This window comes from Nicotiana sylvestris, chromosome 10, assembly GCF_000393655.2.
Source record: "Nicotiana sylvestris chromosome 10, ASM39365v2, whole genome shotgun sequence".
Taxonomy (NCBI): Eukaryota; Viridiplantae; Streptophyta; class Magnoliopsida; order Solanales; family Solanaceae; genus Nicotiana; species Nicotiana sylvestris.
Genome location: NC_091066.1, coordinates 40,011,557 through 40,038,949, shown reverse-complemented (window position 1 = coordinate 40,038,949; position 27,393 = coordinate 40,011,557). Strand labels below are relative to the sequence as shown.

General features: G+C 37.0%; 3 protein-coding genes across 4 annotated transcripts; all 3 read right to left on the bottom strand.

The window, feature by feature from the left end:
* Positions 1–170: 170 nt before the first annotated feature.
* On the bottom strand, positions 171–8,349 carry LOC104213548 (probable DEAD-box ATP-dependent RNA helicase 48). 2 transcript variants are annotated; one of them, XM_070160552.1, is made up of 11 exons: positions 8,160–8,349; positions 5,815–6,922; positions 5,617–5,723; positions 5,245–5,300; positions 4,931–5,155; positions 2,969–3,175; positions 2,666–2,749; positions 2,425–2,520; positions 2,080–2,295; positions 1,324–1,506; positions 171–796 (listed from the first exon to the last, which is right to left on the bottom strand). In XM_070160552.1, exons 2-11 carry the CDS (start codon positions 6,714–6,716, stop codon positions 566–568), a joined length of 2,307 nt encoding a protein of 768 aa, XP_070016653.1. In that variant the 5' UTR covers positions 6,717–6,922; positions 8,160–8,349; the 3' UTR covers positions 171–565. The 2 variants fall into 2 exon arrangements, with proteins under 2 accessions (XP_070016653.1, XP_009761372.2); XM_009763070.2 differs by lacking the exon at positions 8,160–8,349 and having other exon boundaries at positions 5,815–7,050.
* LOC104249855 (uncharacterized) lies at positions 6,840–16,225 on the bottom strand. Its single transcript, XM_070158819.1, has 9 exons — positions 16,064–16,225; positions 15,896–15,988; positions 15,645–15,812; positions 15,145–15,195; positions 15,031–15,087; positions 14,440–14,591; positions 14,276–14,330; positions 14,181–14,184; positions 6,840–6,922 (listed from the first exon to the last, which is right to left on the bottom strand). Exons 1-9 carry the CDS (start codon positions 16,223–16,225, stop codon positions 6,840–6,842), a joined length of 825 nt encoding a protein of 274 aa, XP_070014920.1.
* A 2,848-nt stretch (positions 16,226–19,073) lies between these two features.
* Positions 19,074–19,952, bottom strand: LOC104249854 (uncharacterized). The gene has a single exon (XM_009806358.1). The coding sequence runs from the start codon at positions 19,950–19,952 to the stop codon at positions 19,074–19,076; it is 879 nt and encodes a 292-aa protein (XP_009804660.1).
* Positions 19,953–27,393: the final 7,441 nt, after the last annotated feature.

The following is a 27,393-nucleotide window of genomic DNA, read 5'->3' as shown; positions in this document are numbered from 1 at the left end:
AAAATAAAGAGATAAAGGCATTCGAAAAAAAATAAGTTTATCAAAATATATCTTGTGAATGACAATGTATAAGAATGCACCTTTTATAATTTTAAATCTTACAATATTTTAATATTAAACGATAACAATTTATAATGTATAAATTAGATTAGCAATTTAAAACAAAGACATAAAGCTAAACACAAGCAAAGAATTTCATAATGTTAACACATTATCGATACGACGCCAACCATGTTAAAGGTTCACAATATACTACCTAATGCTCGGGCCCGGGCGCAGCACGAGCCAACTTTTACTAGTAGATGAATAGACTCGAACGCAATGACAGGTCATCGCTGGAGGTTTACAGACAGTTCATTCAGCACTCCAATATTTACATTCATTTTCAAGAAGATTTAAGACATTCACAAGATGTCTAAATACAGTCAAAAGACCAAACACAATTCCTGCTAATGGTGTTTTCGGATCAATGTTAAAGAATCCTTAAAACTTGTACCAATTGGTCTGAGGCCAAATTACTACTTTCTTCTGACAATCTTTTAACGTAAAACCAAAGAACTTTGTGCTATTTTCGTATCCGAATGCCAGGAATATCTTTCAATCCCATCTTTAGAGCTGTTCTACGGAATAGCGAAGGAGGCTTTTGCAAACCAATAGACTCGCTAAACTGGTTAGCTAACTCCACAAGCGTCGTCTTGTCTCTGCCGATTTCCCTTACTGAATTATAATAACCAAGCCAAGCGTGATAAGCTGCTTCTTTCACACTAGCATCCATCTTTCCCATTGCTTCTTCTATCTGCAAATATCACAACATCAAAATTTAATTGCTAATAAATGATTTCTAAAAGTAAATGAATAATGCTTTTTTCCTTTGAGGGGATTGCCGCCAGATAGGTGGGCCAGCCGTGGGAATAATGCCCCTGAGAAGTCCATAGCATGCGGAGTACTAAACAAACTCATAACAAAAAAGAGAAGAGGTGACATCCCTGTTCAGTTTTTTGTGAGTACATCCACAACACCAACTTCACGTTGCCAGGCACAAAATATGTAATGCAGTACTTTACAATCACAATTAACTGAAATCAAACTTAGCTGGTAATAGATTGCAATATAATCAAGAAAAAAACCTCACAGAAGTCCCTGCTTATCAAATTTTTTTAAAAAAAATTACTCAGAAGTCCAGCACACTAATCCGAGATTATATTATGATCCTTTCTATCTAGCAAATTTCCTTTCTTCCTTTCCAGGGAGATGGGGAGTATTTAGTTCTATGGCTTATCTGTGCATAGAGAAAATGATAAATCAGTTTATGAAGCTGCAAACCTTGACTTTAGCACGAGGATCAAGATGTGGAAGCAGCCAGTTTTCCATGGGGAGGTCTTTTATGTCATCCAAGAAATATTGTTCCCAAGGTGCAAGCAACAAGATGCCTTCTCCTTCTTTGCCCTCTCGCCCGGTTCTTCCAAGCCGATGTATATACTGCTCCCGATCAACAGGAATACCAATCTGATAAACAGTAGATATTCCAATGTGAGGGATAGAGGAAGGAGGATGGAAAAAGCCCACCAGAAAGATAGTAAAATGAGTTCCCACATGATGCACACGACTCTTTGATTATCAGACCACCAAATTGATCATCATTTTGCAATTAGGCAGAAAACACTTTAAATGAGAAATGAGGTAAATAGTGACTTTACTTATCCGAAAGATTGGAAAACTTGAAGGGGAAAGGAGCTTAAATAACTTGAGCTTTCAGAGTTATGCTTTGATGTATTACCTCGCTTGTGAAAGAAATTTAATGGGACAACACCCTATGACACACTGGTAAAAGAGTTATATTTGATTGAGATTTTTTTCTATTTTTTCTTTGTCTTAAGAGAATGTCATATTAGTAAAAGAATTATATTTAGCCATGTGATCTATGTCAGCTGCATTCTTCACGTTCATTGATCCCAAAAGAACTCTCCCAAAACAAGAACTTTAGCTTGTTTATGGGCAAACTAGCTCTTCTTCAAATAGAAATGTTTAAATTTCAAGAAATATCAATGTGCATTATAAGCTCTGTGAATCGCTGTATACCTGAATTACCAGTGTCACATCAGGATAATTCATCCCTCGAGCTGACACGTCGGAGGTAATAAGAATTACACGCTTTGTTTCCTTGAATTCATCAGAGATTCGAGTACGATAAAGTTGAGGTTTTCGGGAATGGATCTCTCTCACATTCATTTTCATCTCACGGAAAAGGGAAAACATGAGGGATGTCATCATCGCTGTGGTACAAAAAACAATAACCTGTATGACAGTCAAAGTTCACAATACATCAATATAGCTATGAGAAAATAAACATCACAACCAAGAAACCAGATGGCATTAAGAAAATCTTTGAAATTTTGAATAATTCCAACAATAAGAACTAATTACCTTGTAATCGGGCACTTCTGAGATATGGCTTGTCAAAAGATGGTGCACAAGTTGAAAATGGTGTTCATGCGGTGCAACGAGATAAAATTGCTTAACCTGCTTAGATATTACAGAACTCAAAAACATAACCAAATTGCAGATAAAGAAATTGCATTGAATCCAGGACCTAATGGTCTGAATTTTCTGTAAAGAAGCAGGAACCTATTCTGTATCATTAGCAGAAACCAAAATCAAGGCATACCTTTGGATTCGTTTCCAGACCGAGCCCCACAGTATCAACATAACCATGTTCCCTTTTCAGAACAAGTTGAGATACTCGACGGACCTGCATTTTCATAACATCTCGTTCAACCAACAGGAAGTTTACAAGTTCTAACACACTAGATTGATCTAAGTTCTTGGATTACACAGCACCAGGTCTATTTCTTTTATTACGGCGGTGAAGCACCAGATAGCACACACTTCGACTATTTAGTGGACAGGTTGATAGTCCACGGTCAACCTTTTACAATATTAACAAGACGGAAACAAGGAAAGTTCTAACCTCCTTAGGGACAGTAGCTGAAAAGAGTAAAGACTGCCTTTTCCGAGGCAAGCAATCAACAAGTTTCTCTATGTCTTTCCGGAACCCAAGGTCCAGCAAGTGGTCAGCTTCATCAAGTATAAGCATCTTCAATCCCATTAACCGTGTAGAGAAGCCAGACTTGTTCTCAATGTGATCTAATAATCTACCAGGTGTCGCAACTATAATCTACAGAAATAGCATTAGCCACAATGAAATTAGATGCCAGCTAAATACACAGAGAAAAAGACAGGGACATGCACAAAATCCTTAAGATGTCAGCAAAATAATAGAGAAGAAACATTCACAAAGCTTTAGCAGTTTTGACCCTAAAATATTGGTATTGCTGCATAAGAAATAGTATCTGGTCTGGTATTAATATTCTTGCTTAGGGTGAAACATGTCCCGACTTCAATTCTTGGAATGTCCCATTTGGTTATCTAGCTCTAAAATTCACATGGAGGGTAATTGTTGTGAAAGACCTACACTCTCTAGGAATTCATGCGAATTTGGCAACGAATATAAGACAATAGCAGCAAAAAGCTCCATAAATGTGATATCAACTAGTGAGATTAAGGCCTAGTCATGTTGATACATTTACATTAGGTCAGGTGTTTGCCAAAAAGGCTGTTCAGTTTGTTTAGAGATTTGTATGACAACAGATAAATTAGAGAACCTCCAGTGTAAGACAACCCCTAAATTATCCGAAAACACAAACCATTTAGTAATGCAAATTTGCAACGAAACAGGAAGAAAACTCAAATGATGGAAACAAATATCAAGGATTCTTATAGCCAACCCCAACTAGTTTAAGATTGAGACATAGTTGCTATTCCTGCAGGAAAAAGCATTACATCCTACTGATATTAAACATGGATTACACTAAGCCCAGCCAAAAGATGAAGCCAGTGAGTTATCTTGTTTATCAATCTAATAATGAATAAACTAGAAGGGATTTTAAGTAGTTATAAAGACTATACATGCAAAACAAGGAAATCATGCATGGTTTACAACCTTATAAAAGAAAAAGTTCATAAGAAACCATTTTTAAGTACAAAGAAGGACCTACAATTGCTTTATGAAATACTGTCTTAAAGCCCAAAAGCTCGTAAAAATCTGTAAGCTAATTCACATTGCTTTACTAACAAAAGAATTTTAAAAAAATAAGGCACCTCAGGAGTTATATCTTAAAGTATACACAGCATCAGCTTTTCCCTACAACACCTCCTATCTTCCTTCCACGGGAACCACATTATGCAAAGGAGCGCACTGTCCCAAATTTACTTAACAGACTTTTATACCATACAGTCCCTCCACATTGCAAAACATTCCTCAATTGCTTTCGGCATCAGCAGCAGTGATATGATCATGACAACTAATGTATTCATGGTGAGATTTCTTAACTATGTAAATTGGAAGAAACAAAAAATTTGTTCATAGGAAATCTTCCTTGGTTCTGTTTGAGTTCAAGCAAGCAAAACGCTTGCCTGATTTTATAATGGATTCGGGTTGCACAGGTCGAAACCAGGCAGGGTTTGCAAATTTTCCTGGGTCAACTGCTTGACAATCCAGCTAGGCACAGCCAGTTCAAGCTCCGGGCTATTGTATTCTCTGGTCAAACTGCAGGTCCAGGCCAAGTTTAACAACACTGGTTCTAAAAGGACGCTTGAGCTCGTGTGTCTAGTCTCAATTCCTAAATCTCATTAGCAACTTCTACTAATGACTCAGAGATAACATACATGCCACACTAAAAGTCATTAAAATATTTGGCAGAACTTTCACACGTCTTTTGTTGTAACCCATTTTGACAGAAACATGTTTGCATTTCTCAGCATGTAATCCTCAAAGTGCCTGGGAGTTGCCTCTGAGAAAATCATCCATGTTCAATTCATCTTTTACCATAAACGGAAAAAGAGTCCTAATATAGACAAAATGCAGATATACCTGGCATGGATTAGACTCTAGGCGTTTCTGATCCTCTTTGAACCGTGTCCCCCCAACTAGTGTCTGCACACCAATGCTTTCATGGTACTTTAACAAAACATTAGCTTCAGCAGCTATCTGACTGGCAAGTTCTCGCGTGGGACACAAAATAAGTACATCTATTGGCGGGACCCTTTGGGCGTTCTTACTATTTGAGGCCTTCAGAACTGTTTCAATAGCTGGAAGCTGTTGCACTTTAATAGCAGCAATAAAAGAACAAGTGAAACATGCAAATAATCTGCAGGGAATAACATAAAGGAGAAGAATTAATTTACCAAAAAAGCAGCACTTTTTCCAGTGCCCGTCCTTGCTTTAACTAAAGCATCCATTCCTGTAATTGGAAAAAGTCGGAACAAGTTCATCCAAAAGAGATATTACAGGTCCAATCATGAACTTGCGGATCAGTTAAGCTTGTTGAAAAGCACATACATCCTACATGCACTGGAATCATTTTCTCCGCACAGATAACAATGAATTTATAGTTACACACCAATCGGACTATTGGCTTGATGGTAAGCGTAACACTCAAAATATAAAAGAATGAAACATGATGCTCATTTATCAGACTACTTTTACGTGAAGAACAAACTAAATATTTACAGCAGATCATCACTTCATTAAATATTTGACTAGTAGTAAAAACATACCCTCAAGACAAGCAGAAAGTGTTGCCTCTTGCACCTTAGTCATTTGCACATAACCAGCTGCAGTAAGGGCCTTGACTGTCAAAGGAGATACATCACATTCATCAAACCTAATCGATCATACGCCCACATTGTCACTGAAACGTCATACATACAAACCTTTTACAATGTCAAGTGGCAAACAGTAAAATCATTTCTTACCTTTTCGAGCTAAGTATCGATTCCTTCTCGCCTTGTTCTTCGCTTTCACTTTCCTGCTTACTCCGCTCTTTAACCTCCTTCCTTATCGCCTCCACGTGCAGCGATAAATCATCCTCATTTTCCACAAATTTCAATGGAACTCTCTTCTTTGTCTTCATATCATACTTCCCTAGAGCAGCACTACTCATCATTTTAGCACTCCCTCTACTTAATCCTTCCTCCTCGTCCTCATCTTCGTCCTCCTCAGTATCTTCATCCGATGAATTCTCATTTCTAGTGAAACCTAATCTCCTCGGCCTATTCCCCTTTCTCGTATCCACAGAATAGGATCTAAAGTTCAATAAACTATTCAAATTATTTACATTTCTATTCTCATTATTATTAAACATTCTCCATCCAAACATTAAAAAATTATTTTGTCTCGACCAACTATTCGAAAATTTTGGTATTTCGGTTCTCCAATTTTCTGCCACGTCATTCCTAACATTAGTACAGAAATGTCTAGTTTTCTGAAAACTGCAGTTTTGCGGAATCAATTTTCGCAAATCAATAGGCTCTCTAATTACTGGACGATGTTGATTGGGCTGTGGAGTATTAATTGGGCCGTCGTCTTGGTTCCACAAATCTTCAGCCCCTTCTTTCATAAATCGATCAGCTAGAGATTTAATATGGTCTTGAGGTGAAACTGGGCCATAGTTAGGCTGTTGTTGTTCGTGAGAGCTATAGGATTGTTCGTCGGAAGTAGTTAATTTAGACCGGATTTGAGATCGGATTCGGGCCTGATAAAGCTGTTTCTCTTGATCAAGGAGTCGTTTTTCTTTATCTCGGGCTTTCTTCTCGTGAAGGCGTTTCCATTGCCATTTGTTGAGACCGCCTGGGAACGTACGAGGACCGCCGCCCATTGAACGATGAAAAGTGAAGCTGTAATGTAGAGATTGGATGAAGAAGAAAATGGTGATACTGAAGAGAAAGAGGGTTTAGTTAGGGTTTAAGCCTCAAGGTGGATTTATACTTTGACCCCTTGCTTATACTATAATTACATTAAGACCCTGTTGGTTCTTTGAGCCCCTTTGGATGACGGGTACAGTGAACAGCTTTATTTCCTTTCCTGTAAAAGAGCATAAGAAAATTAAAGGAACAGAACATAAATGATACTCCAAAAGAAAACTGACAATTCTGAAAATTTAAGCATAAACAGCGAATTTTCTACTCCCCCGTTTCAAGAGTTTAAAAGGGGTAAAATGAAAGTTTTATCCATTTTAAATTGAAACAGACTAATACGAAAAGTATGTCATCTAAATTGTAATAGAGGGAGTATTGTTTATAGTAATTATCTTTTCTTCTCCGAGATACGGATGTTACTTTTTCTTGTTTTTCATCTCTATTTTTTCAAAAAATTGCTTTTCCATATGGCTAAAGAAAAATTTGGATGAAATAGGCTGAAGGCGTTTTTGAAGTTTCTTGTATCGTTTCATAATATATTGTAATGTATTATTTTGATGTATATAATATTTGGATAGATTGCATTGTTTGTCGTCGTTTTACGGTGTCATGCACCAACAATATGAAGAATAAACTTGCAATATTACAAAGAAAAAATAAGATATGAAGTAGAATTATTATATGAAAAGCTAGGATAACGAATAATATCGGATTATTCAATAACAAGGAAAGGCAAGATAAGAGGAAAAAATAAGTTGACGACACACGACAATACTAAATCGGTCATTACATAAAGTGGACGTAACGACGAATTTAACAGTACGATACAATAAAATTTAAGTAACAATAAAAAAAATATTATATTTAAAGTAACAATACCATACAATACAATAGATAACAATCATCCAAATAAAACGGTAAAACTTACTTCTTCCATTAGTCAACCATCGTATAAAGATTTCACAAACTCGATTAGAGATACTCCAAGTCGATTGCAGCATAAAAACCTCTCATAGAGAAATGAAAATGTAATTCTTTATTCATAGTCAGCATGATATGCTTTAACATAACTTGTTAGATTAGAAACGGACCAATTTCACTAATTGAGAATTCAGAGCTAATATCATCATGTATAAACCTTATAGTTTCTCAAAAATAGAAACTGAACTAATATAAAATTCACACAATTTGACATGCGCCTTCACCTGGGCCACCATAAAGGATCAAATGACCAAATATATCCCCTTGGTGCGACAAATCTTGAACCTGATATAATTCTGGGCTGTTGGCAATTGTATTTCTTAAAGAAGCATCTAAAGATTCAGTTGAAGAATTATAAATGAAAGCGCACTTTCTGAAATATGCATTCTGTAGGTAATTTTGGTCTGGAAAAAGTCCATTACCCATCTGAGGTTCAGGTTGTCCTGGACTGGAGGGCTATATGCTACTCCTCCCCATTCAGCAGTTCTTGCTTGATTTTTTAAACCTGTAAAGATGCTTGCCGGCCAAAATCCAATTTCCGTGTAGTTAACTCCGTGCAAAAGCCACCAATTACCATTGACATGATCCTATGGACAAGTAATGAGATGATAAGCAATATAAAACGATAAAGATACTAATCTTATCTAAGTATATAAAACGATAAAGATACTAATCTTATCTAAGTGTAACTCCCTGTATTTATATGTTGAAGGTGCGCGCTTCTACCTGCGTGTTCAAGGTGAGTGTTTTGGGCTATTTGATGTATTGAACAAAAAGATATTATGTGTGTGGTGAAAGTACTGGAATAGGTTAATGGGTCGGACCTGATTGGGCCGATGTGGTGAAAGTACTGGAATAGGTTAATGGGTCGGACCTGATTGGGCCGATGTTTGTACGCAAGTTGTGAAAGGTGTTAGCGGAAGCCAAATGTATATAGTGTGAATAAGTCACAATTACTGTACAAAAATTATGACAGCCACCAAATAATAAATAAGACAATAAAGCAATAATAAAAGGAACACCAGAATTTACGAGGTTCGGCCAACTTTGCCTACTCCTCGGACACAACCAATATTTTATTCCACTCCAAAAATACAAGTGAAATAATACTAAAGAGAGAAGATACAAATGTCTTAAACAGATGAGAAGGCAAATGAGAGGTGTGTTTAAATCCTAAACATTAAGCCTTCTTTTATAGGGGGAAATCCCCTCCAAACTCAAAAGCCCACCGATGTGGGACAAAGAATTTGCCAAACTTCAACAAATCTCCACCTTGGCAAAATTCCACATCTTCAATTTTCTCTCAATAACAAATTTCAAATTTTTGATTGTGTCTAAATCTTCAATCTTCAGTGTTCAACAATGTTGATCAAATCCAAACAATGTTGAAACTTGATCGCAGTCACCACCTTTGTCAGCATATCAGCAGGATTCTCCGTATTATGAATTTTCTTCACCGTGACTCCTCTTTCTTCTATAATTTCTCGTACGAAATGATACCGAACATCAATATGCTTCGTCCTTGCATGATAAACTTGGTTCTTCGCTAATTGAATAGCACTTTGACTATCACAAAAAATTGTGATACCTTTTTGTTCAACACCAAGCTCCTTTAGCAATCCTTGAAGCCAAATTGCCTCCTTCACAGCCTCTGTAATAGCCATGTACTCTGCCTCTGTTGTAGACAAAGCAACTGTTGACTGCAAAGTAGACTTCCAACTAACTGGTGCCTTTGCAAAAGTAAACACATAACCAGTAGTTGATCTTCGTTTGTCCAGATCACCCGCAAAATCTGAGTCACAATATCCAACTACAGACTGATTGTCTTCCTGCTCAAAAACTAACCCGACATCTACAGTATTATGAATATACCGTAGAATCCACTTCACAGCTTGCCAATGCTCCTTCCCTGGATTGTGCATATATCTGCTAATAACTCCAACAGCTTGTGAAATGTCAGGCCTTGTGCAAACCATTGCATACATCAAGCTACCAACAGCATTTGCGTATGGTACCTTTGACATATACTCTCGTTCAGCTTCATCCATTGGCGACATAGTAGTACTTAGCTTAAAATGGGAAGCAAGTGGAGTACTAACTGGCTTAGTCTTGTCATCTATGCCAAAACGTTGAAGTACTCTCTTCAAATATTCCTTTTGAGATAAACAGAGTTTCTTTGAACGTCTATCTCTAATTATCTCCATGCCAAGAATTTTCTTTGCCTCACCCAAATCCTTCATCTCGAACTCCTTCTTCAGTTGAATCTTCAACTTATCAATTTCTTCCGAATTCTTGGAAGCTATCAACATATCATCAACATATAGGAGAAGATATACAAAGGAACCATCTTTAAGCTTGTGCAAATACACACAATGATCGTATTTGCTTCTCTTGTACCCTTGCCGCAACATAAACTCGTCAAATCGCTTGTACCATTGTCTAGAAGATTGTTTCAATCCGTACAACGATTTTTCAAGTTTGCACACCATATTTTCTTTTCCAGCAACTTTGAATCCTTCTGGCTGAGTCATGTAGATTTCCTCCTCCAAGTTTCCATGTAAAAACGCAGTTTTTACATCCATCTGAACTAGTTCCAAATCCAATTGTGCTACCAAAGCCAACATAATTCTAATGGAGGAATGTTTTACAACTGGAGAAAACACTTCATTGTAATCAATTCCCTCCTTTTGAGCATATCCTTTGGCCACCAATCTTGCTTTGTAGCGAACATCTACTTGGTTAGGAAATCCTTCCTTCTTTGCAAATACCCATTTGCACCCAATTGCTTTCTTTCCCTTCGGGAGATTGGCCAATCTCCATGTATGATTCTGATGAAGGGACTGTATTTCATCATTCATGGCAATCCTCCACTTATCTTCTTCTGAACTTTGGACTGCGTCTTTATAAGTGGTAGGAACATCATCAGCTACAATTGAGGTTGCACAAGCAACCGTCTCTATGAGACGAACAGGTTTCGTTATTGTTCTTTTTGGCCTGCTGGTTGCTATTGATTCAAGTTGTTGTTGAGGTTCCTGAGTTGGAATCTCCTCTACTGGCTCTCCTTCCAGAGGGTAATCTTCATTTGTTTCCTCCTCTGCTTCTTGTGTAGGAAAAATAAATTTTCCCTCAAACTCCACCTGCTTAGAAGCACCTTCATTTTGTTTGGTATCTTCTGTTACCTTATTTACCATAGCAGATTCATCAAAGGTAACATCCCTGCTGAATATTACTTTCTTTGTCATAGGACACCATAAGCGATATCCTTTGACTCCAGAAGTAATTCCCATAAAAATAGCCTTCTTTGCCCTTGGATCCAATTTTGACTCTGTCACATGATAATATGCAGTTGAGCCAAACACGTGCAAAGAGTCATAATCTACAGCAGGCTTTCCATACCATTTTTCAAATGGTGTCTTGCCATCAATAGCAGCAGATGGTAGAGCGATTAATGAGGTGGCATGCATATGTAACTGCCTCAGCCCAAAATTCTTTGCCCAAGCCAGCATTGGACAACATACACCGTACCTTCTCCAGCAAGGTCCGGTTCATACGTTCTGCCACTCCATTCTGTTGTGGTGTATGTCTAACAGTGAAGTGTCGGACGATGCCATCATTTTCACAGACCTTATTGAAATGATCATTTTTGTATTCACCTCCATTGTCTGTGCGAATACACTTGATCCTCCTGCCTGTTTGATTCTCCACCATCGTCTTCCATTTGAGAAAAATTCCCAGCACTCATCAGAGTGTACATAATCCAAAATGCCTTTAGTATTATGGATCGCTGTACCAAATTTAACCCTTGTCTGTTTCCCTTTAACACAATGCTCACAAAACTCCAAGTTGCAAGCCTTTACTCCTTTTAACAATCCTTGATCTGATAGAGTTTTCAAGGATTTTCCTCCAGCATGTCCCAAGCGCATGTGCCATAGCTTGGTTGCTTCTGCCTCTTTGTCGTCACTGGATGTCACTGTCGTTGTCCCAATAACTGTACTGCCACGATAGCGGTACATATTATTATTCTTCCGATTAGCCTTCATTACCACTAGTGCACCGGAGCATACTCTCATCACTCCATTTTCTGCAATGATTTTGAACCCTTTTGATTCTAGGGCTCCTACAGAGATGAGATTCTTCTTCAAATCCGGTACAAATCGAACATCTGTTAATGTTCTGATCATTCCATCATGGTTCCTTAATCGTATTGAACCAATGCCATATGAGGTAAGAGGGCTGTTATCCGCTGTGTGGATGACTCCATATTCTCCTTCTTGAAATTCCACAAACCAGTCCCTGTTGGGACACATATGATAGCTACAAGCCGAGTCCATCAACCATATGTCTGATGATGTTGATGACTCTGTTGTAACTAATGAGAAGTCTGAATCATCACAATCAGCTACATTTGAATCCATAATGGCCTTTCCATTGTTATGTTTGGCCTTATTCTTCAACTTCGGACAGTCTTTCTTCCAGTGCCCTTTTTCTCGACAAAAGGCACATTCATCTTTGCTGGGTCTGGATCTTGACTTGGATCTTCCCTTCTTTGTCCTCGTTTGATTTTGAGGACGACCCCTCACAAACAGTGCTTCTCCTTCTCCGCCCTTCTGTTTTTCTCGCTTTCTTTGTTCATAGCTGTACAAAGCCGAACAAACTTCTCTGAGAGAAACTTCGTCATTTCCATGGAGTAGAGTAGTTTCAAGGTGCTCGTACTCATCAGGAAGTGACGCCAACAACATCAAGGCCAAGTCACCATCATCATAAGTTGTATCCATATTTTGCAAATCTGTGACCAACTTATTGAAACTGGTGATATGTTCATTCATCGTGGTACCAGGAACATAGGTGAAGTGAAACAGTCTCTTCTTCATGTACAATTTATTTTGACTATTTTTCTTCAAAAATTTATCCTCCAGTGCTTTCCATAATTTACTTGCAGAAGTTTCCTTTGTGTATGGATATTTCTGCTCTCTAGCAAGGAAAGATCGAATGGTACCGCAAGCAACACGGTTGATAATTTTCTAATCTTCTTCTCCAATAACATCTGGTCTCTTTTCTTCAATGGCAAGATCTAGCCCTTGTTGAAAAAGGACATCTAGAACCTCGCCTTGCCACATCCCAAAATGTCCGGACCCGTCAAAAATTTCTACCGCAAATTTCGCATTTGACACAATTCTTGTCATAAGCGAAGATGCCAATGATGACGTATTGTTGACACTTGATGTAGATTCTTCTTGTTTATTGTCTCCCATATTTGACACAAATATTATTTAATAGCTGACGACACAAATCAAGATTATTTCCTTTCTGATGTAGAAGATCAGACTAAGCTGCAACCACAGAGCATACTCAGACAGAACCTTGACTCAGTTACCAAGATAAATCTTTTCTGATGTGGAAGATCAGACTATGCTGCAACCACAGAGCATACTTAGACAGTACCTTGGCTCTGATACCAATTGTTGCGGAAGCCAAATGTATATAGTGTGAATAAGTCACAACTACTATACCAAAAATTATGACAGCCACCAAATAATAAATAAGACAATAAAGCAACAATAAAGGGAACACCAGAATTTACGAGGTTCGGCTAATTTTGCCTACTCCTCGGACACAACCAATATTTTATTCCACTCCAAAAATACAAGTGAAATAATACTAAAGAGAGAAGATACAAATGCCTTAAACAGATGAGAAGGCAAATGAGAGGTGTGTTTCAATCCTAAACATTAGGCCTTCTTTTATAGGGGAAAAATCCCCCCCAAACTTAACTCCCAACCAATGTGGGACTTTGGCATTTTGCCAAACTTCAACAAATCTCCACCTTGGCAAAATTCCACATTTTCAATTCTCTCTCAATAACAAATTTTGGTTGTGTCTTCATCTTCAATCTTCAGTGTTCAACAATGTTGATCAAATCCAAACAATGTTGAAACTTGACCGCAGTCACCACCTTTGTCAGCATATCAGCAGGATTCTCTGTAGTATGAATTTTCTTCACCGTGACTCCACCTTCTTCTATGATTTCGCGTACGAAATGATACCGAACATCAATGTGCTTCGTCCTTGCATGATAAACTTGGTTCTTCGCTAATTGAATAGCACTTTGACTATCACAAAAAATTGTGATACCTTTTTGTTCAACACCAAGCTCCTTTAGCAATCCTTGAAGTAGGTACATGAACACACGTTCACCTCTCAAACAAGGAAATAGCTAGGATTTACACATAGTATCCCATTCCTTTCTTAAAGTCTATGATGGTAAATTAATGTACAATACATGTAGAAAATGGAATATGTTGTTTACCCGATCAAGGTACATTAACTCCTCATAAACAGGTCCCCCGATTTTGGATGCCGGATATTGGACTCCCAACGGTACCTTTGCGTCTACTTGTACAAATATAATCCAGGACATAATGTATTAAAACAACCTGATTTACCTGCCTGTGATACACAACAGGAATGTAGAAAGCACTTAGTATAGTCTCTGTTTAGCGTAACTCCATTTTAATGATAGTAGCTAGTATATGTTTACCTTAAAAAACACATAAAGTCGATTATTGTTGTCACCATATAGTGTAGGATCCCACCTTAAGTTCAGAATATATATAATTGTTAGAAAATCAACTTTAAAAAGAGATTGACTTGTTGTTAAACAAAGAAAGTAGGTAATTCTGGTAAAGCAGAGAACTTACTAACCATCCAACTTGTATGCTATCAAGACCATTTTGAACCTTCACCCGACCCGCACTGTGTTGATTTTTTTGAACTAAAGGTTTGTTTAGGGACATTATCATTCCAGCTCCCGTAATATCATTTGTTTGATCATCTGGTAATTGTACTCCAGCATACTGTATAAGATAAAGTTTCCAATATCAAACATCTATAATCGAATACTTACTAAATCAAGATGACGAAAATAACAACAACAACAACAACAACGACAAGTATTGAATCATTGTTAACAATGGTCGGAAAAATCTTATACAGAGAATGCTTTCTATATTCATGTCTGTGACTACGTTAATCACTAAGCAAATTCTTCAAGAAAAAACGACATTCTTAAAAGCCATATTAAAAGGCAGATGTAAAGATCCAATAAAAATCTTCCTTGTGCTTAGTAACTCAAAGTAATATTTGGTCATACATCCAGTGGCGGATGAAAATTGAACCAATGGCCTCACAAAGGTTTTGAACCCTCTTGACCACTAAACTATGCTTTTGGGTTGTGTCAAGGGGATTCAAAACATAATATACAGAGGTAAAAAATAGATTTTGCTTTATATATACAGTGTAATTTTTCGGCAAAAAGGGTTCGGATGAACCCCTTCCGCCCTCTAAATCCCCCTGCATGCATATACTTAGAGAAAAAAAGAAAAGATAAGAACGGTCATGTATACTCACTCTGTACCCTCCTTTAAAAGCTACGGCTTCAGAGTCATTTAGGTTGTTACCCTGTAAAATTACATTATGAATGAAAGGGTATAAAAAGATTGATATATATCAAAGGAAAAATGCATAACATTATATTGTCACCTTCATCAAAAGTACTACCATATTCTCAAGGAAATGGTATATAATAACACAGTCCCAAACAAGTTGAGGTTTGTTATAGGAACTTACTAATCATTTTTCTCCATTAAAATTCATCTCATACCAACACTATGCAAAATAAACATAAAAATAAGGAAGTGCTAGAAATTCTATATTCTCTCTCTATATATATAAAATCTATGATAAAACTAAAAGGCACATGGAACACACATGACCTCAAGCAAACGTACTAATTAACATGACTGAAATATATTCCCAACTAATTGGTATCGCCTAAGAAAATAAAATTATAAAACTATTGAAAATTTGAAGGAGTAAACACCAGAGTTTCATTGATTAATAATACTTACATGAAATGCAGGAGTTTCATCCATGCCTTGCATATGTCTTTGCCGAATCGGGTCATCTTTGGTAACTCTTCTTATAGGGACTGTTCCAAATGGACAACCGCCACCTTCTAACCCTATTGTTTTTGAAGACATTACATGTCTTTCTAGTGTATGTAAAGAAGGTTTCATCTACAACCAAATGTAACATTTTGCTTTTAGGTTTGCATTATTACTTGAGAAAGTTGAATGTTATATAATGAAGTAAAATTTACCTGGGGACTAAAATCATGATCCTTTAATAAGGGATGATCAAATGCTGGTTGTTTGTAAAAATCTACGCAATCATATATGTCCCCATTATTGGTCTGCAACGATGCGTAACATCGTCAATTAGAAGTTACTAAGATCGTCATCTGGATATGTAAATATTAGAATTTTACCTTAATAGTCTTGATTGCTGGCTTGTTTAGAAGCTGTAGTTGCTTCTCTAATTTTAAACTTTCTTGCTCAGATAGGCTATGTCTTGCGTCAGCTTTGTCATACCTCAAGAGGAGACAAATCGCAAACAAAAATTGAATTCTAGCTTTCACATGCAGCAACATTTTCGGTGGCCTTGAAGAGGAAAGTCCAAAATTGAAGTATTAGACGGAAATTTTTTATATTTATTCTCTGCTTCTATTTTTTGGAAGTTAATATGATGGTAAATGAACCAATGTGTTTCTCTATATATGTCATAAATGAAGGTAAAAATCGGAAAATGAAAAAGATACAGCGAAAAACATAAAATTTTGTGCCTCCGAAAGTAAAACATATAGTAGCAACTATCCTGAGAATGGAGTATTGTAAGTACTACACATATTTACTAGGCTAACGAAAAATTAAACCCCTTGATTCACTACTAAAACAAAAGGGGACTTTTAACGTATTTCACCGACGGTCAAAAAATAATTATAGCTGCTAACAAAATATACAAATGTCAGTTTGCTGCAAAAAAAAACAAAAAAAAAACAAAACAAGAAGCTTCTGAAGAATACCTGATCTGTGTGATATTTGCTGCAAATGTCAGTTTATACATGTATATAGAAGACTTATGATAACATATAGTACTCCACTACTTATGATAGGATAGGTTCGAATTAAATGGCTAAATCAGATTTGAATTTTGATAATCTTTTGATGGCTTTTAAATGGGTTAGTCAATCTAGTAATATTGACTATGAGAATCCTGTTTGACTTTAAGTCAACCTTCGTTTTATGCTAACAATAACTTTTTCTCGCTGCATTTCTTGCCATTGCTACTTCGTTTTCTGTTAATATTGACCGACTCTTAGATGTATGACAATGAATACAATTTGCTGACATCGTAATTTGTAGGGGGAAAAACACTTTATTGCAAAAACAGCATTACGCCATTGCCTATCCCTATAGGTACAAATACATACCTAGCAACACCAACAACAACCCAGTAAAATCCTACTAGTGAGATTCAGAGAGGATAGTGGTACGCAAACTTTACCTCTACCCTAAGGTAAATACATACGCAAGTTCTATCTAAATTTAAGTTGTCTAAGTTCACTTAAAACGGTCAGCAGATCAAATTGTGAATGATATTTGACGAATCCTTTTAAGATCTAGAAAATAATAACAAACGCGTATAAGGGGTCGTTTGGTTGGAAAAAGATTATCACATGATTAATTATCCCGGTATTAGTTATCTCAAGATTAGTTATTTCACCTTTTCATGGGGATAAAAACATTACAATCTCGGGATAACCAATCCCGGGATTAATTATACCGCAATTTTCTCATCTTAAATTTAGTTCCGGAATTAATTATTCCTTATCCCTCGTACCAAACGAGCCATAAAGATATATCATTATCTAATAAATTAATTAGTCACTCACCGTATAGGGGTGGGGTGGATGAAGTGGAGGCTAGCGTCGGGAGCCCTGTGTGATAAGAAAGTGCCACCGTTACTAAAAGGTAAGTTTTACAGAGCAGTGGTTAGGCCTACCATGTTGTATGGGACTGAGTGTTGGCTGGTTAAAAACTCACACATCCAGAAGATGAAAGTAGCAGAGATGAGGATGTTGAGGTGGATGTGCGGACATACAAAAATGGATAAGATTAGAAATGAAGAAATTCGAGAGAAGGTGGGTGTGGCCCCCATGGAGGACAAGATGCGGGAAGCAAGACTCCGATGGTTCGGGCACATTCACAGGAGGAGCACTGATGCACCGGTGAGGAGGTGTGAGCAACTGGCTGTGGTGGGTACGAGGAGAGGTAGAGGGCGACCTAAGAAGAATTGGGGAAGGGTGATCAGACAGGACATGACGCGACTTAGAATTGCTGAGGACATGGCCCTTGACAGGAAATTGTGGAGGTCGAGCATTAAGGTTGTAGGCTAGGGGGAAGTTGTGAATATTTCTACAACGCACTAGAGTGAGATTAGCCAGTTAGGAGTTAGTTTTAGTATTCTAGTGGTCATCTACTGATGCATGGCTTTAGCTGCTGGTTATTATTATACCTTCCATCTAATTCGTATTTCTTATATTGCTGTTATTTTATTATGATTTTATTGATGGTACTAATATATCGTCTCTTGTTGCTTTCCTGAGCCGAGGGTCTCTTGTAAACAGTCTCTCTGCCCCTCGGGGTAGGGGTAAGGTTTGCGTACATATTACCTCTTCAGACCCCACTTGTAGGATTATACTGGGTCGTTGTTGTTGTTGCTGCAACTAACACAAAAAGTCTAAATTTATTTTTGAGAATATGAATTTTATTCGCATTGTTCAAGGCTGTCTCATATAGCAACATACAAATATCATACATACCCCACATTTTTCCTTTTTAGGATCCAATACCAAAGCAGACCCTTTGATTTTCCTCTGTCCAAATTTACTTACAATAACCCCCTTAAAATTATCTCATCATAAAATCAATATTAATTCTTAATTTGGCCTTTTAGAATAACTTGGTGTTTAATGTGCTGGACATTTTTTTTTTCCTTTTGGCAATTAACAAGAAGAAGTACTGCAACCAATTAAAAGAGAGTATGAAAATGTAAATGGACGGAAAACCACACAACCTTCTAATTCATACCCAAAATTTCTTACGCCAAACACTAATTAAGATGCGAGACTATAACAGAAAGTAACAACTATAATCAAGGAAATTAACGCTGAATCAAATCTATACTTTCCTTATTTCATACTCTGTTTTTCTAATTCCAAATGTGCATTTTACTACAGAAGATGAACAAAAAACCAACAGAGTAAAGAATGATTATACTAGTACGTACGTAAATGGAAAACATCAAAGCAATTGGTACCAACGATTACCCAAAACTAATACTCCCAATTAGACTAAATCCATAAAACTAATGAAAGATTCATGATTTGAGATTTGCAATTATATCAGAAATAACCTTTTCCATATCCAGTAATTCCCTCAAGAATTGCGAGTCGAACTCCTTGTCACTCTGGTCGAAGAAGACTCCACATTTGCCCTAATTGTGACCGAAGAAGTTGTTGTTTTAGCCTTTTTCGGCTTAGGTGGTAGTGGGTTAACAGCAGTCGCCAACTTGGCTTTGCCACGGCGGGTCAAGATGGTGGAGGACGAGGTACTTCCGTCAAAGATGGCGGTTTTAACTTTCTTGGACTTGGGTGGTTCTTCTTCTTTGCCTTTGCCTTTAGAACTGCGAGTCGAAGTCTGCACATTTGCCCTTTTCTTGGACTTACCCACAGAGTCAGAGATGGTTAGTTTCGTTTTCTTGGACTTGGGTGGTGATTGAATCTCAGCAGAAATCAAGTTAGACTCCATTTTTGCTTTGCCTTTGGCAATGCGAGCCGAGCTGCGAGTAGTCACAGTGGTTGAAGACTCCATTTCTGCTTTGCCTTTGGCGCTGCGAGTGAGAATGGAGGAGGCCATTTTCTTGGGCGCCGGAGAGAACAAGGCCCTGTTTTCAGAGATGGTTAATGTCAAGGACATGTCGGAATCATGAGAAGGCAATTCAGACTCCAATTTGGCTTTGCCTTTGTCACGGCGAGTCAGATTAGCAGATGGCTTAGCATTTGCCCTTTTCTTGGACTTGGGTTGTTGAGTCTCAGCAGGAGGCGAGTTGAGTTTGGCTTTGCCGCGGTGAGTGGAGATTCTGGCAACAATGGCGGATGCAGAGGATTCTGTATTAGCAGCTTTCTTCGACGCCATTGAAGAAGAGGCGCCGCTGTTACCAGAGGTGTTTGTTTTGGCTTTCTTGGAGTTGGGTGGTTGAGAATCAGAGACCAATTTGGCTTTGCCACTACGAGTAACAATGGCGGAGGACTCCATTTTTGCCCTTTTCTTGGGGGCCATGGAGAGGAGGAAGAAGAAGAGACTTTCTTGTGTTTGTTGTATTTTGACGGTTACAGAATTTGTTAAAAAACTGACTTGAATTAATTGGATATGACTGCTCAGCTTTATATAGACGGTTTGATATCTCTCGCTTTTAGGCGGCCAATTCAAATGTCACATTTTAGTTTTTCCTTCTAAAGAAACGGAAATTTTAACTTAGAGAACAAAAAATACAATAATTACTCCATAAAGGAAGCCAATATTTTTAAAATTGGTAATCCTGCTGTTTTTTCTTTCAAATTACAGTCACTTACATTTGTTTTTCTTAAGAAGATCAAAATCAATCCATTTAAATTGTACTGGCTTGTTCTAGAACTATAAATTGTCCAAACAAAGTACATCCAAAATGACGTTATTATGGACACTTCACACATTTTTTATTTTTTTAATGCCCTTCATAAAAATACGTACATTTTTTGTATTTTGAATTCTATTTTTTCTCATCAATTTAATTACTTATGTTTTATGTCGCCAATGCATAAAAGAAATGTAAAATAGTAACGGAGGAAGGAAAGACATAAATTTGGTGCATGCCATATATTGAAAATATACATAATTATATCTCGTACATTTTTTATACAACATTGATTATAACTTCTCTTCTTTTTCATTATGCATGCAAAAAACCTTATTCTTTCCATTATCGTTACACAATATGTATCATGTAATTATAACTCCTCTCATCTATTCTTCTTGTTCATTTCCCTTTTTATTTATCTTGGTATCCTACTATTAGGATGTACATAGGTCGAGTTAGTTCGGATTTTATAATTACCAAACCAAACTAATTATGTCGGGTTATTAAATTTAAAGACCAAATCAAACCAATAAAACTCGGATTTTTCAATCTCGATTTTTCTCAGGTTTTTCGATTTTTCCCTCATTAAAATCTTCGTAGCATAAAACATATAACTTGTGCTCCAAATATTTCTTTAATCGTAGTAAGATACAACTATATAAGGTGTTTTCCAAGAAAATAATACAAAGTATGAGATGTGTCATGGCATTATCCTAAAATATTCAATAATAAAGACAGTAAAATCACATAATATAAATATTGCTAATTAAAAAGCCATAATAAAAATAACTATAATCTAAAAGTACTAAGTCATGCTAAAATAAGTAGACTAATAAGGGAGTATTAATTACATGACTAAACGTTAAAGAAAAATAAAAATAGGTTATGCATTTTTATCTAAATCATTGCAAAATAAAAAATAGATATTCAATATATTGTCATTTTTAGTATGAATTGAATGTCTTTTGTTAGCATTGGTATTGGTTTGAGCTTTTATTAGCATTAGTTGAGTTAGTAATATTAAGGAATTTTTTCATTCCTATACACTATTTGAAACCTTATTACGAAAAACATCTATGTTTTGGTATTTACCCGACTTAAATATATTTTAGTTACAAAATATATACAATTCACATTAAAAGGCTCTCAATCCATTATTTATGCATTCAATCAAGGGATTTAGGTACACCATTTTCCTTTTTTTCTCTCCTCTCTCCCCTTTTCTCTCCAAATTGAACTTATATTTAGGAATTTAGAGAATCTAATTCCTCATATCTCGAGTAACGTCTCTTACAATGTCTATTGTTTCCTTTTCTTTTAACATTTTTCCATTCCTTTTATTTTCTCGAACTGGATATTTAATTCATAGAATATTTTCTTCTTTGGGTTGATACTGAAGTTGTTATATTTTGTGAACGAAATAAACACGTTTTTATAAGCAGCAACTCTTACTAGGACCTATAATGGAGATTTATGTATTTGTATAACAGTAGGATAGCAATTAATTATCTTAATGCCTTTCAAGTTTAAGGGGAGTTAACAGTATCTTTCAAATTGACCCGAAAATTGAATGTCTCCCTATTTATGTTACTTCAATATGGAGATTTATACTAACTCACATATAATCCATTTACCCAACCTCGTCACCTATACATCCACCGAAGGCAAGAGAAAACTTTATCTGAGAAATCGTATATTTGGATATAAGCATATACTTAATTAGACTAGCACGTACAAACAGAACAAGAGATACCTGTTAGTACAATTTTATAAAGCAATTGTGAGACAAGTAAACTTCTTTTCTATATTTTGTATTTGATTTATACATAATAATTATATATTATACAACTTATTTACAACTTATCTACAATTTTTATACATTATTTCTACCCCGTTAAATACAACTACAATATCATACAACTTAAATATAATTTTAATACAAATTTTATATAATATGTCTTTTGTATATTTTGTATCTGATTTATACATAGTAAAAATAAATTTCATACAACTAATATATATTATACAACTTATCTACAACTTTCATACATTATTTCTACCCAGTTATATACAACTATAATATCATACAACTTAAATACAAATTTTATACAATATTGTTCAACTTTCATAAAATATTTAAATAAAAATATATATATAAACAACAGAATACAATTTACCTACAATTTTACTACAACTTTACTATAATTTCGTAAGTATAATGTATGTCATGTCTTCTTCTTCTTCTTCTTCTTCTTCTTCTTCTTCTTCTTCTTCTTCTTCTTCTTCTTCTTCTTCTTCTTCTTCTTCTTCTTCGAGTTTCAATATGAAATTTAGCCAAAATCAAGTCTAATCTTCACGAAAATACCCTCAAAACTGAGATATAAACTCCAAATAATATTTTAAATTATTTGCAATAACACGCAATCCAAACAAATAATAATTTTTGAAAATCCAAATTCAAATTCAAAGCTTTTTAATGGCTGTCAATGGTGGTGGGTCAGTTGTGCATCGCGTTCGCGAGAGGGTCCTCGTGTTCGCGTAAAAAGAATTTTGGTCAGTGAAGCTTTGGGCTTCGCGAACACGAGGGTGCTGCCGCGTTCGCGATAAAGAAAATATATGGACAGAATGTTTAAGTTCAAAATCGAGGGCTTAAGTCCAATATCACAAAAACCATTAGAGAGCTCGGGAGAAGGTGAAATTTGAGGAGATTTTCAGTGGAGCAATTGGGGTAAGTATTCTTCACTCATATTTGGTTTAATTCCATGATTTAGTCTTGAATTTCATCATTTAATTTGAGAAATTAGATGGGAATTGGGGAAAAACGAAAGAAAAGTTTTGAGAATTCTTTTGGGGATTTGAATGGGGAATTGAGGTCGGATTTTGATGAATTCGATATGGGTAGAATCGTCAGAAGATGAGGATTTTATTGGTGTGATTTTTATCTGATTCTGAGATGTGGGCCCGAGGGCCGGGTTTGAGCAATTTCGGGATTTTTGATGTAAATTGGATATTTTCGAGTGGGCTTTGTTTCCAGCATATTTTGATGGTATGAATCTGCTTTTGGCTAGATTTGGAGCATTCGGAGGCCGAGTCGAGAGGCAAAGGCATCGCGGGCTAGAGTCTGGACCAGATTGAGGTAAGTAATGATTGTAAATGTTGTCCTGAGGGTATGAAACCCCGGATTTCACATCGTTGTGCTACTTTGAGGTGACGCACACGCTAGATGACTAGCGTGGAGTCGTGCACCATTGGGGATTGTGACTTGGTCCGCCCCGTACGACTGTTAAGTCGCGTATTTGATTGAAAACTGTTTGGAATCATTGTGTTTCGAAAAGTATTGCTATGTTTTGGGCGGAATGCCATATTTGGGCCTCGTGCTAACTATTTTGGACCCTTATTTTTAACTATTGTTCCTCACTGTTTTGACTTAATAATTGTACTCAGTCATGCTGTATTTTATTGATTTCTCAACTCAGCCTTATTTACTAAATTTTGATATTATAAATGATATTTTGAGCTGAACGCCCTGTTTTACTAATAGTCCGAGTGGCTTGGGATGTTGATGGGTGAGAGAGGCCGAAGGCCTGATTATGAGATTGATGACTGAGATCGATCGAGGGTCTGATTGTGAGGTTAATGAGTGAGAGAGGCCGAGGGCCTGGTTGTGAGGATTATATATTTATGGATTGGGTTGCACGCCGTATATATATATATATATATATATATATATATATATATAGGGCTGCACGCTGCAGCGATATATGGATCGGGCTGCACGCTGCAGCGATATGTTGGATCGGGCTGCATGCTGCAGCAGTATAGTGCTTGGACTGTAGGAGCCCCTCCGGAGTCTGCACACCCCTAGTGAGCGCAGTCGACTATATATATGGATCGGACTGTACGCCGTAGCGATATATATGGATCGGGATGCACGCCGCAGTGGTTATGGTAAGGTACCCATTGAGTATGAGTGCTGAGTGTGAGCACTGATTGCTGAGAGTTGAGTCATGAGTGACTGAGTGGCTTGCCCGAGGGGCTATATATACATATACATATATACGAGTGATGCTTTGCCTGAGGGGCCTGTTTATAAACTTACTATTTTTTCACTACTCCTTAAAATGAGTTTCTGTTGAATATGTTAATTAAATTACTGCTTTCACTCATCTTCAAACCGAGCCCCTATTGAAAATATTGAACAAATGCTTTAAACAACTTTCATTTAAATTGAAGTTTTTATGTTATGAAATGGCTATGAATTTCTGTTTGCCGAGGGACTGTATACGAGCTATGTTTTGCCCGAGGGGCCGATTATGATTTTCATTACTTTCACTATATATATTTTATTAAACCTCTATTGAAAAGGTCAGAAACATATTTTCTAAAGGAATTTACTGAAGTTGAAAATTTAACGAAATGATTTGAATGGTATCCTGTTTTGGGAACATACTATAATCGTTGTAGAGCTATGACGTAGTTTACGTGATTTCTTACATCAGTCTTCATTTACTTTTATTACTTACTGAGTTGGCGTACTCACATTACTCCCTGCACCTTGTGTGCAAATTCGGGTATTTTTGAGCTCGGTGGCTAGTTCATCGGAGTTAGCAAAGTAGTTGCCTGGCGATCGCAGCCTTGCTTTTCTGCCTCCTTATTATTCTTGTGATTCTTCCCGGCCATGTTGGTCTTTATGTTGTTAGACACTTGTAGTAGATACTCATGACTAGTGACACCTCGATGTCTGGATTGTGTATATTATTCTACGCTATTCATTTGGACTTTCATTATGAAATATCTGAGTAATTAAAGGCTTAAAAATGATTGTTATTGATTAAATGGTTAATTCGGAAGTTGTGTCGGCTGGCCTAGTTTCGCAATAGGCGCCATCACGACTAGGTCGGTTTTAGGGTTGTGACAAGTTGGTATCAGAGCCTAGGTTACATAGGTCTCACGAGTCATGAGCAGGTTTACTAGAGTCTTGGATCGGTACGAAGACGTCTGTACTTATCCTCAGGAGGCTGCAGAACCTTTAGGAAAACTTTACATACTTGAATTTTTATCATGCGTCTTTGATTCAGCTTGAAATGTAACTATTTGAATTCTTTCCACGCGTTTGCATGTGCACATGAGCGCTCGGTATCAGCTGTGCACTGACGGCTTGTGATTCCCTGATCGAGGGGCGAGATGTGATTTCTGTGCAATGATATTGGGCTAGTCTAGAGGACTTGAGGCTGGATTTTTGCCTATAGCTTGAGCGCTGAGTTGTTGATTGCGTGAGCGCGTGTTTCTGGATCTATATGTTCTATTGTGTCCCTATTAAGGGAAGTGATGACGGGATAGCTACGTGATGAGGTTGATGTGACTGTGAGATATGTTCATATGAATTGAATAAGGTGAGAAGGGTCTGCTTTGGGGCAGCAAGAACTGTTTGGTGTTTGATTTCCATCGTGATTTGATGTATAGCCCTAAGTTGTGGGTGTCATGAAGTACCTTTTCATGTTGCCCAATTGGGAAGTGGAGTAGATTTCACGTTATGAGATGAGTTTAGACTCAGGAAGATTAAATGACTGTGTAATGTTTATGATGGTGGAAGGGTATAAAAAGATATTAGTTTGAGGCGAAGCAGGTGGGTTATCTCCTGCTGAGTGCTCTGAAGTTTGTGTAGTCCTTATGTTGTTGTTGGAAGATCTCTTGTACCATTGAAGTATATGTGTTGCAATTTAAATTTGGGTCTCTTAAGAGAGTAGGCTTGACTGTTACGAGGGTGAACTCGAGATTTGTAGAAGATTTGAAGTATTTGATGGTCTATGTTTCACGATCTTATAAAGGATTGAGTTTAATCTCACTATGGTGTTATTTATGGCAGTAATAGAGTATACGCATTATGAGTTATTGTGTGTTTTGATCTATGGCTTGAGCCAAGTGGGGGAGTCTGCTGTTGATTAGTTGATTGCATGTTATGTGCTATGTTGGTTCCAATTTGAGGTGTACTGGTGAATCAATTATGGCTTACAGAGGTTTAGACCGAGGATGGATCGAGTAAAGAAAATTTCAATAAAGGTTATGTTATGCTATATGAGTGTATGAGGATCTTGGGATGACTTGAGTTGTTATTGGTAAAGGATGTGCGGTGCATAGATCATGAAGTTGCTTGGTTGCATGAAGGTGAGGTTACACTCTGCGGTGTCGGAGTGCTAATGGAGCACAGGTCGTCCGGTCCGTTTGATCGGTCTAATCGCGGATTGAGTAGAATGGATGACTCTCGAGAATGGTTCTAATGAGTTCAAGATTTTAGAGGTAATAATTGGAGATTTTAAGTGTTATATTTGGCTAGGAACTGAGGTTTGCATTGAAGAGTGTCAAGAATCGTGGTATCTCTATATAATTATGGGATTCTATATATCTGTATCGGAAAGGTAAAGGTAATGGATTTGGATTCGTAGGAAGTCCCTTTAGGGTAGGTACTTTGAATGTGGTACTTTTGGGAATATTTAAGAGAGTATTCTGCGGCTTATGATCCTTAGACGGTGTGGTTTTATGCTTGGGTCTCGTGTGATGAGTCCGGGTTTAGGAATTGTGGTGTTATAGCAAGAGGGAGTATCAAGTTGAAGGTAGATCAGAAGGAAACTTAGATAGATGGGATAGCTTGGTAGTAGGCCGGATCAGCATGGTAAGGACATGACTAGTTCTTTGGATGCTTATGAGGTAGTGAGTTTATACAAATATTTTGCGGCAATGCTCTTAGGTTTTCGAGGCCTGCGTAGCCTGGTTGAGTTAGAAGGATTCAGTCCTGACAGGTTTGGTTTTGTGCAAAGGGGACTCGGGGAGTTCTTGATAGTTCCTACCATGGTTAGAGATGTATATTTTCTGCAAGCGTGAGGAGCATGGGATGTATAGTGATTTTCTTCTAGATGGGATCAATGAAAAGTTCTTCGCTAGTTGAGTACGTGGTTGCTTGTGCTCGGACGGGGATACGAAGTTCTCATGTTTATCCTAGGATGATATGGTATGTGCGGTATGTTGTGTAGGATTGAGATTTGCATGTGTAAGGTCACGGTTCAGTTTTGAAAGGAAGGTCAC

Bases quoted from the DNA above. Each gene is read 5' to 3' on its own strand.
- LOC104213548 (XM_070160552.1), bottom strand. From the start codon at position 6,716: ATGGGCGGCGGTCCTCGTACGTTCCCAGGCGGTCTCAACAAATGGCAA. The intron at 3,176-4,930 runs GTATATCTGCAT...CTATTTCTGTAG, and splicing joins TAGAGTCTAATCCATGCCAG to ATTATAGTTGCGACACCTGG. The intron at 2,521-2,665 runs GTATGCCTTGAT...ATATCTAAGCAG, and splicing joins GTCTGGAAACGAATCCAAAG to GTTAAGCAATTTTATCTCGT.
- LOC104249855 (XM_070158819.1), bottom strand. From the start codon at position 16,225: ATGTTGCTGCATGTGAAAGCTAGAATTCAATTTTTGTTTGCGATTTGT. The intron at 15,196-15,644 runs GTAAGTATTATT...GTAATTTTACAG, and splicing joins ATGAAACTCCTGCATTTCAT to GGTAACAACCTAAATGACTC. The intron at 14,592-15,030 runs GTATATATAAAG...TATCTTATACAG, and splicing joins TTTTGCCGAAAAATTACACT to TATGCTGGAGTACAATTACC.
- LOC104249854 (XM_009806358.1), bottom strand. From the start codon at position 19,952: ATGGAGTCCTCCGCCATTGTTACTCGTAGTGGCAAAGCCAAATTGGTC.